The 13,337-nt window shown below is 34.8% G+C and overlaps 1 protein-coding gene across 2 annotated transcripts in view; it reads left to right on the top strand.

The window, feature by feature from the left end:
* NCKAP1 (NCK associated protein 1) overlaps positions 1 to 13,337 on the top strand; it is a 97,892-nt gene that overhangs the window by 50,372 nt on the left and 34,183 nt on the right. For both annotated transcript variants that reach the window (XM_081242314.1, XM_081242315.1), the window contains exons 13-16: positions 310 to 442; positions 2,863 to 2,944; positions 4,903 to 4,961; positions 11,155 to 11,300. In XM_081242314.1, coding sequence (XP_081098440.1) covers positions 310 to 442; positions 2,863 to 2,944; positions 4,903 to 4,961; positions 11,155 to 11,300 — 420 coding nt within the window. The remainder of the gene's footprint in view (positions 1 to 309; positions 443 to 2,862; positions 2,945 to 4,902; positions 4,962 to 11,154; positions 11,301 to 13,337) is intronic.

The raw sequence follows: 13,337 nt of genomic DNA, 5'->3' as shown, positions 1-13,337 counted from the left end.
ACAGAAAAATCTTACTTCTCCCTAATACTGTAATCTTCTTTCATTTATGATTTTTTAATGATGTATTTATGAGGTGTCCTCTTTTTATTTTGTATTTTCCTTTATCAGTCTTTTATTCTTAGCTTTTTTTTGCTTTCCATGATTTCTTTATTTATATGAAATAATATAAAAAATTAGTTGACATTAAATATTTAACAATGCTCTTTCTAAGGAAAAAACTTAATGTAGCAATATCAAAGGCATTTCATATTTTCCTTGATAACAGTGAATTTAATTTTTGAAATATTTTTCTTGAATTTTTTAAAAAAGGCACATTGCTGAATTAATATTTTACATGGAAGAGCTTAGAGCACATGTAAGGAAATACGGACCTGTGATGCAGAGGTATTACGTGCAGTACCTTTCTGGCTTTGATGCTGTTGTCCTCAATGAACTTGTGCAGGTAAAAAATTATGTCATAATCTCCCTTTTGTTCCTTATTTTCCTCCTCTCTAATAACTGATTCGTTTGCTCAGTAAACATTTACAAAAGTAATCTTTTGCCAAGTGGTGAAGATACAAATGTAAATAAGTCATGGTCATATTTTGTCAAGGGGATCATCATCTAGAGGGGCAAAAACATTTTGTTGTAGTCCAATGTGATGGGCATTATGCTTACGTGTGTGTAAAGCTTATAGTGAACACATGCAGGGAATAATTCTTTATCTTGGGGGTGGAGGGGCACAGTAACCAAATTATAGAGGGTCTTGTAAAAGAGGAGGTTAGTCATAAATCAGATTTAATACTTAGGAAGATCACCCTGACTCAGTGTTGGCGATAGATTGCTGGGGGCCAAGTGAGGATGCAGAGAGATCAGAAGAAAAATTACTGTAGTAGGCTAAGTGAGAGCTATTGAGAGCCTGAACTTGGGCAGTGACTATCGAGATAAAGAAGAGTTGATGGAGACATTATAATTGATAATTAAGTATTAGAGGAAAACAGAAGATAAATCTTTTTGCATAGTGTGTTAGGGAATGGCCAGTAAAAAAAAATTCATCTAGATGTCGTAGTTTAATAAAATGTCCTAATTTTATTTTCAATTTGGATTTTCCTCTATTGATTTTTGGTCTTAGCTTTTTTTCATTTTTTTGCTTTCCGTAATTTCTTGATTCAATCTTTTTAATCTTAATATAGATTTCTTTTTATTTTTATTCCAAATAAATTGAGTGTAAGGAAAATAATATTTCAGTGTTTTCATTTTAAAAAATCACAGATGTCTATAAACTACTATAAGCTAACATACGGTACAGAGGAAGAGCAGCACGAATTCTCCTTATATTAAGACTACTCTAAAACTACTCGTTCTCCACATAAATAACCATACTTTGAAATCCGAATTTTCTTTCAAACCTACCTAAAAATGCAAATAAAAAAAATTGTTCATGTAATTGTTTACCCTGGATTATATACAGCTTATAGTTTACTATCCTAAACTAGTTTATTTCTTTTATCCACTAGATGGAGCTCATATGCTTCCTTTAATAATGTCTATTAAAAGGGGGAATAGAAAAGCTGATTTTATCCTTAGTGTTATTGCTTTGCTGCAGTTTTTTTTTTGAATAGTTATTACTTACCAGATAAACCAAAGGCTACTGTGCTATCATAATCTAAAAAAGTAAACCAGACTCCTGGTTTCATGGCATTTTGAAACTTACTATGACTAGTTAGATATTTATTAATAAATTTTACCAATTTATGTTAAAGTGTTAGAATTTTTAAGTCACTCCATGTCTTTTGGTGTCTTTTATATAAATTGGATTTTAACAATACTGAGAAAATTAATTTTTTATTTTTTCTGGGATTATAGTAATAGTAGTAGCAGCAGCAATAATAATACTAATATTAATAATTGGCAAATTTATTGATAGTATATTACTTCTGTACAACAACTTTGTGATGGTAGGTTTAGTGAAGAAAAAAGACCTTATGTAACTTGATCAGTATTGCACAGTTCATGAGTAATAGAGCCACTACTTGAATTCAAGTCTTAACTCAAATGTCTGAGCTTTTTACCACCCACTTCTGTTGTAAAGTATATGCATAGTGTTTTTAACCGTTTGTTAGGATTTAAATTTAGAACTAAGATTAACCTGTTAAAATAGTTCATTGTAATAGGTATTAAATTTTTTTAAATTGTGGTAAAATATACATAACATAAAAGTTACCATTTTAACCGTTTTTAAGTGTACAGTATAGGACATTGTGTACATTTACATTGTTGTATAAGTCTTAATGTTTTGAAAATTATTTATGTTTTTTGTGAGCTAAGCATCCACTTTTTAAAAAGTTAATCATTTAGCATCTACTTTACATGCAGTTATCAAATATTCACTTTTTTTAGCCAGTTTGAGAGGGATTTTTTTGGCCGTAATTTTGTTGTTTATATATGATGAAAATCATCCATTTTTAGTGTACTGTTTGAATTTGGGCAACTGTATACATTCGTGTAACATCACCAGTCAAGATGTAGAGCATTTCCAACACTAAAAGTTTTATTCTGCACCTTTGTAGTTGATTCCCTCTCTAGACCCCCAGCAACCCCTTGTCTGCTTTTTGTCACCTTTTGCCTTTTAAAAAAGTTTTTCCTATAAATGAAATTGTCATGATATAATTTCTTTTTTTTCATTTCTTTCAATTAGCATAATGTTTTTGAGATTCATCCATGTTATTGTGTGTATCAACCTTCCATTCCAGAAAGGAATGTTTATTGCAGAAAAATATTCCATACTATGGATATGCCAGTTTGTTTATCCATCTACCAGTTGATGGACCTATGAGTTTTTTTCCCAGCTAGATGTTTTTATCATTATTTTTTGATTTTCAGAATCTTTCTGTTTGCCCTGAAGATGAATCGATCATCATGTCCTCTTTTGTGAACACTATGACTTCTCTAAGTGTAAAACAAGGTAATAAGTCTTTTAAATAAAAACATATTTTCTTGTAATCAGGTTTCAAATTAGATTATTAAGGAGAGGATTTAGCAGTTAGTTTTTACAGAATTACTTATCTTATTTTTGGGCATATTTAACCTGTTCTCTTTTGTTTTAACTTTGTTCATTCTGAAGCAGAGTTTTCCAAAATGGATGTGTGATGATTATAAAAATCATAAGAAGTATAGCTTAACATTTCTTATTATTCAGCAGGGGGAAGAAAGCATTTTGTAATATAAAAAAAATAAAGAAAAATGAGCACCCCACATCGTAACAAAGTGCATATTTGGTCCAAGCATTACCTATGACAATAATGGATACCATTAATAAAATGGTTAATCTGGGCAGGCACTTTATATGTATTATCCTATTTAATCCTCATCAGTGTTAAAAAGCTGTTATTACTTTTATTTGACAGATTTGGAAACTTAAGGTTTGAGGGTTAACCTCTCAATTATTTAACATGGTTTGCCCACACTCTAACAGATGTTAAATACTACAGTAGGATCTTAAGTTCAGGTCTGTCCATCTCAAAAGTTGATGTCGTATAATAGACTGCCTCTCCATTAGTTGAATACTCTATTCCAGTAGACTGATATGATGTTTTAGTTTTATAATCTTTAAGTAAAAGGTATCAGAAGCCTTGAAAATTTCTGAGTAATAAATTTATTTAGTTTTATTAACCTTTATAGTTATCACACTTAAGTAATGAATCTACTGTAACCTTGCCTGGTTGTGTTTGGTTTATATAAAGTTATTTTGTGGAACTTCAGCGTGCTATCCAGAGTTTCTATTCACAAGATTCCTCATGCTCTATTTTAGGTCCTTTAAATTGACATGTAAGCAAAATGAGAGTCACAGGGTTTAGGAGAGAAGTCTGTACTTTACACTTCTCTTAGCATAACTGCCTCCTTTATCATCATCTTTATAGGATATGAGAATTATTTCACTCTTACCTATTAAATTATTTTTATTTTTAAATTGTAAAATAAACATAATATGAAATTTACTACCTTACCATTTTTAAGTGTACAGTTCAGTAGTGTTAAGTATACTCACATAGTTGTGCAATAAATATTCAGAACCTTTCATCTTGCAAAACTAAAACTCTAAAAAGTAACAATTCCCCATTTTCCTTTCCCTCCAGCCCCTGGATCCACTATTCTACTTCATGTTTCTATGAATTCGACTATTCTAGATACTTCACATAACTGAATTGTACAGTATTTGTCTTTTTTTTCACTAACTTATTTTACTTAGCATAATGTCCTCAACATTTGATCCATGTTGCAGTATGTGGCAGAATTTGTTCCCTTTTTAAGGCTATATAATGTGCCATTGTGTGTTTATATCACATTTTGTTTATCCATTCATCTGTTGATGGACTTTTTTTTTTTTAAGATGTTGGGGGTAGGAGTTTATTAATTAATTTATTTATTTTTGCTGTGTTGGGTCTTCGTTTCTGTGCGAGGGCTTTCTCTAGTTGTGGCAAGCGGGGGCCACTCCTCATCGCGGTGCACGGGCCTCTCACTATTGCGGCCTCTCTCGTTGTGGAGCGCAGGCTCAGCAGTTGTGGTTTACGGACCTAGTTGCTCCGCAGCATGTGGGATCCTCCCAGACCAGGGCGCGAACCCGTGTCCCCTGCATTAGCAGGCAGATTCTCAACCACTGCGCCACCAGGGAAGCCCCTGTTGATGGACTTTTTGGTACTTCCACCTTTTGACTGTTGTGAATAATGCTGCTGTAAACATTAGTGTACATATATCTTCAAGACCATGCTTTATTCTTTTGTATATATGTCCAGAAGTGGAATTGTCTTAGCTCTTAAATTTTAAAATGTGATTATAGGTTTGTATAATTACATTATTACAAATTATATTAATTACAAATTAATTACATTAATTTACTTTGTAATCTTTTTTCTATTATTGTAGTTGAAGATGGGGAAGTATTTGATTTCAGAGGAATGAGATTAGATTGGTTTAGATTACAGGTAAGAATAATTTTCATTGTCATTCTGTTATTGAATACCTTAGTTAACATGAAAACATAACTTAATATGAAAAAAGTATTCATTATTGTATACCTATCGAAAAGACTCCTTTTGTATAACTAACATAGTCTTTACTTCACGGAAGAAACTTTTTTTTATCGAGGTATAATTAACATGAAACGTTCTGTTAGTTTCAGGTGTACAACATAATGATTCAATATATAAGTATATTTTGAAATGATCACAGTAAGTCTAGTTAATATCCATTACCACATGCAGTTACAAAGTTTATTTTTTCTTGTGATGAGTGAGAACTTTTAGGATTTACTCTCATAGCAACTTTCAAATATATAATACGGTGTTACTAACTATAGCCACCATCCTGTATGTTACATACCCAGGACTTACTTATTTTGTAACTGGAGGTTTATATCTTTTGACTATCTTCACCCATTTCACCTAACCCTGACTCCCTGCCTCTGGCAACCACCAATCTGTTGTCTGTATCTGCAAGTTTGGTTTTTTCTTTTGTTCATTTTGTTTTGTTTTTTGTTATTTTAGATTCTACATATAAGTGAGATCATATGGTATTTGTCTTTCTCTGTCTGACTTCTTTCACTTAGCACAATGCCTTCAAGGTCCATCCATGTTGTCACAAATAGCAGGATTTCCTGCCTTTTTCATGGCTGAATAATATTCGTGTGTGTGTGTGTGTGTGTGTGTGTGTGTGTGTGTGTGTGTGTCCCACAACTTTTTTTATCCATTCATCCATCAGTGGACACTTAAGTTGTTTCCATGTTGTGGATATTGTAAATGATGCTTCAGTGAACAAAGGGGTGTAGATATCTTTCTGCATTAGTGTTCTCATTTTCTTCAAGTAAATACCCAGACATGGAATTGCTAGATCATATGTTAGTTCTATTTTCAATTTTTTCAGGAACCTCCATACTGTTTTCCATAATGGCTGCACCCATTTCCATTCCCACCAGTGATGCACAGGGATTTCCTTTTCTCCACATCCTCACCAACGCTTGTTATTTATTGTCTTTTTGATAATAGCCATTGTAACAGGTGTGAGTTGATGATTAGTAATGTTGAGCATCTTTTTATGTACTTGTTGGCCATCTGTATGTCTTCTTTGGGAAAAGATCTATTCAGATCCTCTGCACTTTTTTAATTGATTTGTTTGTCTTTTTGCTATTGAGTTATATATAGAAGACACAATTTGTATTAGCTGTTAAATCTGGATAAGTATATTTCTCACTTATACCAATATAAAAGTTTTGAATACAGTATCATAATTTTTACATAACTAGGTTTTTGGGCCACGTAGTCTTTGTTATAACTACTCTGCCATTGTAGTGTGAGAGCAGCTTTATTTAATATGTAAACAAATGGGCATAGTTGTGTTTCAATAAAACTGTTTATAAAAGCAGGCAGCTGGCTCACAGACCATAGTTTACCATCCCCTGATCTAGTGCTAAAAGCTTCATTTTTCTGAAATGCAGAAATAAATGATATTAGACTTTAAAAGTTTTTATTCAATATATAACCATCACATAGTTTTTAAGGACTTTTTAAAATTTGAGCCTGAAATTTTTGTATGTACTGTAAATTTAATGATAGCATTTAATTGCCCCTTAAATATTTCTAGTAATTATGGGGAAACTGTGGCATGGTATTTTCAATAACTGTATATTTAAAAATAATAATAATATGTTCTCATTATAAAAGTCAAAAGTATCCAGAGGTAAAGTAGAAAAGGAAAATTTGCACTTTTCCCAGTTTCATTCCCCAGAAATATTAACTTTTAATAATTGGCCTATGCAGTATCCTTTTAGGTGTTCAAACCTATAAATGAGGTTATACTGTATACTGTTCTGCAACATAAAAGATTTTTAAAGTGTTTTAATTAAAAGTGAAAATATAAGCACCATGTGTTTGAGGAAGAGATTTTTAGATGAATACAGTCTCAGGAAGCACTCATAGAAAGAGCATAGTTTTCTGGCAGTCTGCTTAGTTCCCTGAGGTGCTTTTGCTTTTGTTAGGTTCTTTCCTTCCAGTGTCAAAATATATAGGCGGGCTTCCCTGGTGGCGCAGTGGTTGAGAGTCCGCCTGCCGATGCAGGGGACACGGGTTCGTGCCCCGGTCCGGGAAGATCCCACATGCCGCAGAGCGGCTAGGCCTGTGAGCCATGGCCGCTGAGCCTGTGCGTCCGGAGCCTGCGCTCCGCAAGGGGAGAGGCCACAACAGTGAGAGGCCCGCATAACGCAAAAAAAAAAAAAAAAAAAAATATATATATATATATATATATATAGGCACTTTTCTGTCTCTTGCTCTGTGTTCTACAACAGCATATTTTTAGAACTTAAGATTTTATAAATTAAGCCACAGTTTTAAATAACTTGCCTGAGATTGCAGAGCTGGTTAGTGGGAGATCAAGGAAAGAATACTTGAGATACCACCATCCCAAAATGTTTAATGTGTATATATTATAGGTTATTTTCTTCCAGTTAAAAATAAAGTTTAGAAATTAACATTTTCTTGTTTTAAAAAATGCTCTGAAACAATACATAAGCAGTGCTTATAAAAGGAATGAAAATAGAAGTGGAATTACTCTGCCAAAGGATATACACATCAAACATTTTAAAAGTCATTGTCACAAAGTTTGAACTGCTTTCAGTCTCTTACTCTTAGTTTGTGGGAGTGCCTAAACCAACATTTAGGTTCAGAGAATTTTAGAGATTTAGATGCATTTCAAATTTACCCTTATTAAATAAATACTTCCAGGATTCTTAAACTTATTCATTTGAAAAATTTACTTGAGAATTTTACCTTTGTCCAGTGCAATCATACAGCAGAATATAAAGCATTTGAGTGAGCATTAGAGATATAGAATTGATATATCCCTGTGAGATTTTTAAATTTTACTTAGCTTATAAATGCAACACTGTAATGACATTGCTATCTCTCTTCACATAGTCTTCCTTCTTTGTTTATCTCTGTATCCAAATTTCTTTTTTTTCTTTTTTTTTTGCGGTACGCGGGCCTCTCACTGTTGTGGCCTCTCCCGTTGCGGAGCACAGGCTCCGGACGTGCAGGCTCAGCGGCCATGGCCCATGGGCCTAGCTGCTCCACGGCATGTGGGACCTTCCCGGACCGGGGCACGAACCCGTGTCCCCTGCATCGGCAGGCAGACTCTCAACCACCGCGCTACCAGGGAAGCCCAAATTTCTTCTTTTTATAAGGACGCTGATCATATTGGATTAGGGTCCACTTTAATGACCTCATTTTAACTTGATTACCTCTATAAAGACTCTACATTCTGAGGTATTAGGGATTATAATTTGGGGGGGCATAATTCAACCCGTAACATTGCTCTTAACCAGGATTGTGACATGCAGTCACTCAACCCCTTTCTATTGCATAATAGATTCTTATTTTTTAGTGATAATAGGTCAGAACATACCAAGGAAGGAAATAATGGGACATAAAACTAAGTCAGAGAAGTTTTAACAGGGAAAAGGGGGCAGAAGTGCGAGGTGGGTGGCAGTGTCCAGAATCTAGGAGGTTTGCAGAGATTATTAAGAGCGGGTCAGCAGTGAGGGTTCTAAGACTACAGCCTAGACCAAGTATTACTACAAGAAGGAAAATATCAATATCTTCACAAAAGATATGAATGATCTGAGTTTGATCAGTGATCTGGTAGAAGGACAAGAGTTATTAGGTATAAACATATGGCCAGAGAGAGATATCCTGAGCTCTATAGATATCACTTCTTGAGTAGAGCAGGGCTAGAAGGATAAGCATTTGGGGGAATGTTATAATATGCTTTGTGCCTTCACTGGAGTCTTTGTAGTCTTAAAAGAAGAGTTCTCCTTCTCTATATGTATTCTCTGCCATTTTTTTCTGCTTCCTAAGGCATCTCATTCCACTGTGTCTCATTAGTCCCTTAAGCATCTTCAGTCACTCTTTCATTTAGCTTCTTCTCTTCTGCCTTCTAATTTACTTGGGTTGTTCAAACCTTAGACTTTTATTTAAACGAATTCTTTTTTAGTAATGTATGTTTCTTCTTCCATTGTTGTCAGGCATTTCAAATTAGTGTTTTAAATCAAATTATCTCATTTTGTCACCATCTATTTCATCTGAATTTATTTTCACAGTGATATTTTAATTCAGAATTTTTAAAATGAGGCTCAGTTAATGGAAGTCTTTGTTGAACTCATGGCCACTACTGGTTTCTCTTTATACTTTAAATCTGATGAAAGGTAAATTAAACTTCCGTTAGACTTAGTTTGTGATGAATGTCCAGAATATATCTTGCCATTAGATTATTGCCATCATATTCCTCATTCTCTCCCCTTTACTGGCAGACACAAACAACAAAATATAAAACTGCTTTGTGATGTGCCAGCCTCAGTGAATGGTAATTTCCTCCATGTAGAAGCTGAGATTTCCCATTGTAGAAGCTGAGGTTTGATTTTTATCCTACTTAAAAGGCAATAATTATTTAGTCTCTTAATGTTTCATGGGTACTAGCAGAAGACATAGGGGTCTTGGATCAGAAACAAAGGACTTAATTCACTGCGCAGGACGTAGCATGAACATCAGTATATATACATCATTTTTCCCTTGCTTCCGTGTCTCATGTGGGTAGTACAGAGAGACCCAGATGAATGCTTTGCATTGGTCATGTCTTGCAGCTAAGGAGGACTGAGTTTGAGGAACCCTCTGTTTTGTCATCAACAGTAAGCATACTTGCTCTTTGTTACAGAGGGACACATTTCTTTATTTCTCAAGTTTGATAGATGCAGATATAACCCCCAGAAATGGCCTGGATAGTGAGTGGTCTGGGCCTTGCGTTTTTGACATATCCAGCAGGGCGTGTAGGCACATATATGAGATTTATGAAAGAATGTCTCCTTAAAGCCAGAACCCTGGCCATCATCCATAATTCTCTGTTGCCCATCACATCTAGTCATTCCCAGATTAAACACTTTTGAACTGTACGACCCTAGAGCATAGCATAATCCTGTCTGGATTATTGCCACCACTTCCTCCTAACAGATCTCTGCCTCCTGTTCCCTTTCTGCCCACCTCTCTCTGTTTCCCCTTCCACAAAGAATAATCTTTCTAAACAATAATTAGCCATCACACAGAACCTTCGGTGGTTCACCAAAAAGTTTAAATTCTTTAACATGGTATTCAAGGGTCTGCAGGATCTGGTTGAATCTCTTCTTTCACCATTTCCTTTCTCTTCTTTGCACTCTAACCACAGCCATAGTGAGAGGTGTTTTGTTCTGTAGGCACCCCTCCTATTCTTGTTCTTCACCCTTCTGAAATGTCCACCATCCGTGGGCAGGTTTCGCTTTCTGTGAGTTGGTACCTCTTTAGTGGAATTTCTTTCCCTCACAGCCTACCCTGATGGTTTCGGTTAAGACCTATTGCCTTTTTGGTCAACCTACACTAATTTTACCATCTTCACAGTGGTTTTCTAGAATCCATCAGTTAATACAGTGTGTTATGTTATCCAGTTTTTAATGGTTCAGTATAATCTAAAACCTCCCTGAATCAACATGTGCAATACCTACTTTCATCTTATTGTTTCCTATATATGTTTTCTCTTGAAACAGATTGAAAACCTCTTTTGGTAGGGACACCGTGACAATTCATTGTTTTATACTTTTGATGTTGTAACTTCACTTATTTTGGGCATTCAAGATGAATGACCCATGTATTAGATTCTGTTTTATGGACAGTATTTCAGTTTATTTAAAGAAATTCTTTTTTTTTTTTTTTTTTTTTCTTGTGGTACGCGGGCCTCTCACCGCCATGGCCTCTCCCGCTGCGGAGCACAGGCTCCGGATACACAGGCCCAGCAGCCATGGCTCACGGGCCCAGCCGCCCCGCGGCATGTGGGATCCTCCCAGACCGGGGCACGAACCCGCGTCCCCTGCATCGGCAGGCAGATTCCCAACCACTGCGCCACCAGGGAAGCCCCTTAAAGAAATTCTTGATAGGAATTTCAAGTTTGGGTCCCTGTAGACAATTTTTAAAAGGCGATGTTGCTCATAATAAACTTTAAGTATTTTTCAGTAGTGGGTGTTTTTCTTTTTTTCTTTCCCCCCGTAGACTTGGTCTATACCTAAAGTCATTACCTAAACTACTTTTGTTTTTTGCTTTACTTTTACAGGCATATACTAGTGTCTCTAAGGCTTCACTTAGTCTTTCAGATCACAGAGAACTTGGAAAGATGATGAATACAATAATTTTTCACACAAAAATGGTAGATTCCTTGGTGGAAATGTTGGTGGAAACATCAGATCTCTCCATATTTTGGTATGTTGTAATTTTCTTTAAATCAGAATTTGAAATTTTTATTATCCAAAGGTATATTTCTTGATTATTTTATGTTAGTGTGGTGCTTAATACAGTTCAGTAATAGACTCTTAAGAATAAATGGAATAGTGGGCAACTTGCCAATAAAATGAAGTTTACCAAGTTGGGATTTTATATCTATTTTTCTCTATAAGAGCAACTCTTACTGATGTGAATTTATTTTTTACACTTTCTTTGAGGAGGTGAAAACAGTCACTTCAGATTGTGGAATTAGACTAAAGGAAAAAAGTTTTGGATCTGGGTTAAATAGAGCAAACATTGGAAATTAAATAGCACATAATTTCACTCTGCAGTATTAATTTAGACATTAATATTATGATGATGTGGTGACTATTCCCTCCATTGTGCTCCACTCTCCTTTGCTTCTTTCATTTAGCTCTTTTGTTATACTTAGTACTTTACAACTCTTTTTCTCCCCCACATAATATGGTTCTTTTTAAATTTATTTATTTATTTTTGGCTGCATTGGGTCTTTGTTGCTGTGCGTGGGCTTCCTCTAGTTGGGGCGAGCAGGGGCTACTCTTCGTTATGGTGCGTGGGCTTTCCATTGTGGTGGCTTCTCTTGTTGCAGAGCACGCGCTCTAGGTGCACGGGCTTCAGTAGTTGTGGCACACGGGCTCAGTAGTTGTGGCGCATGGGCTCAGTAGTTGTGGCGCATGGGCTTTGTTGTTCTGCAGCATGTGGGATCCTCCCAGACCAGGGCTCGAACCCGTGTCCCCAGCATTGGCAGGCAGATTCATAACCACTGCGCCACCAGGGAAGCCCCATAATGTGGTTCTTGAAGAAGGTCATGTTTTTGTTTCCTTAATGTCTAATATAGTAGGTACTTAATAAATATCTAAATGAATAAGTGAGCTTGATTGTAATAAAATTAATAAACAGTGGTGTCAGGACTCAAACTTAAGTATTCTTACTCCAGAGCTGTACAGTAACAACTCTGTTTCTGCTTCCTGACTTTTTTTCCTTTAGGGAAGCTGATGGGAATAGTCTAGTAGATCCCTTTAATTCTAAAATGCTGAGATAGTCTCAGTAGATAGTGATAGTAGTTTCTTTGTATTGAATAGAGATAATTATGAAAAGCTTCTCGTTGCTTTTATTTTTGGGGAAAAAAACAATCTACACTGATTTTTGCAGTTTGTAGTATGGCTTTAATTAGCAGTGTTACAGAAGAAATCCAAATCGCTAGGCGGGGAAGACATAGGGATCTCTTAATGCAACTCCTGAAACACAATTATCACATAACAAGTTTGTAAGAATTTTAAGGATTATTTGGAACCCTATCCTATTGTCTGACCCAAAGGCTACCTTGGAAAGAAAATGGACCATTTTACGTTCAGGTATTTTTGAGGTACAGAAAGGTTCCTATTGCAAAAGAAGGATACAGCAATCAGAAATTCCTCTTCTCTTTCTTGGAAATAAAGGCACTTTGAATAATGTTTAAAATTTGCAAATTTTCAGTCATTTAATTAATTTTTATCCATATTTTCTCTTAACCACATTCTTACTTTGTCATATCCAAGATAAAGACATGTTTACGACGACCTCTGTTTGTCTTCATTATTCCAAGATGTACTATATTTTATCACCTCACATTCTTTTAGATTTAACATCTCTTAAATCCGGAAGCAATTTAAAATTGATGGTGTGTCATTGTTTAATTGACAATGTTTTTCTTTCTTAGTGGTACATAAAATAATGGTGTTTCTTACAATTGATAGTGACTTAGCTTTGATAAAATTTGATGATGTAAGATTTGAATGTCATATATTCATATGCCATAGATATGGTTTATCTTCTCTTTAATTTTTTTATTTAAAAATGTGTTAATGTTATATAAATAATATTTTTATTACTTTGAAATGATTATTGGTGTGTAAGAGATAACTCTTTGGAAAAATAACTTTTCTCTTCCTAAGAGAATAAATGCTACAGTTGGTAATTTTTACTCACTTGAATCAAATTAAATTAATTATAAGG

This window comes from Mesoplodon bidens (assembly GCF_964165515.1).
Source record: "Mesoplodon bidens genome assembly, chromosome: 8".
Taxonomy (NCBI): domain Eukaryota; kingdom Metazoa; phylum Chordata; class Mammalia; order Artiodactyla; family Ziphiidae; genus Mesoplodon; species Mesoplodon bidens.
The sequence above is the reverse complement of the archived record's forward strand: the minus strand, read 5'-3'. Positions and strand labels throughout refer to the sequence as shown.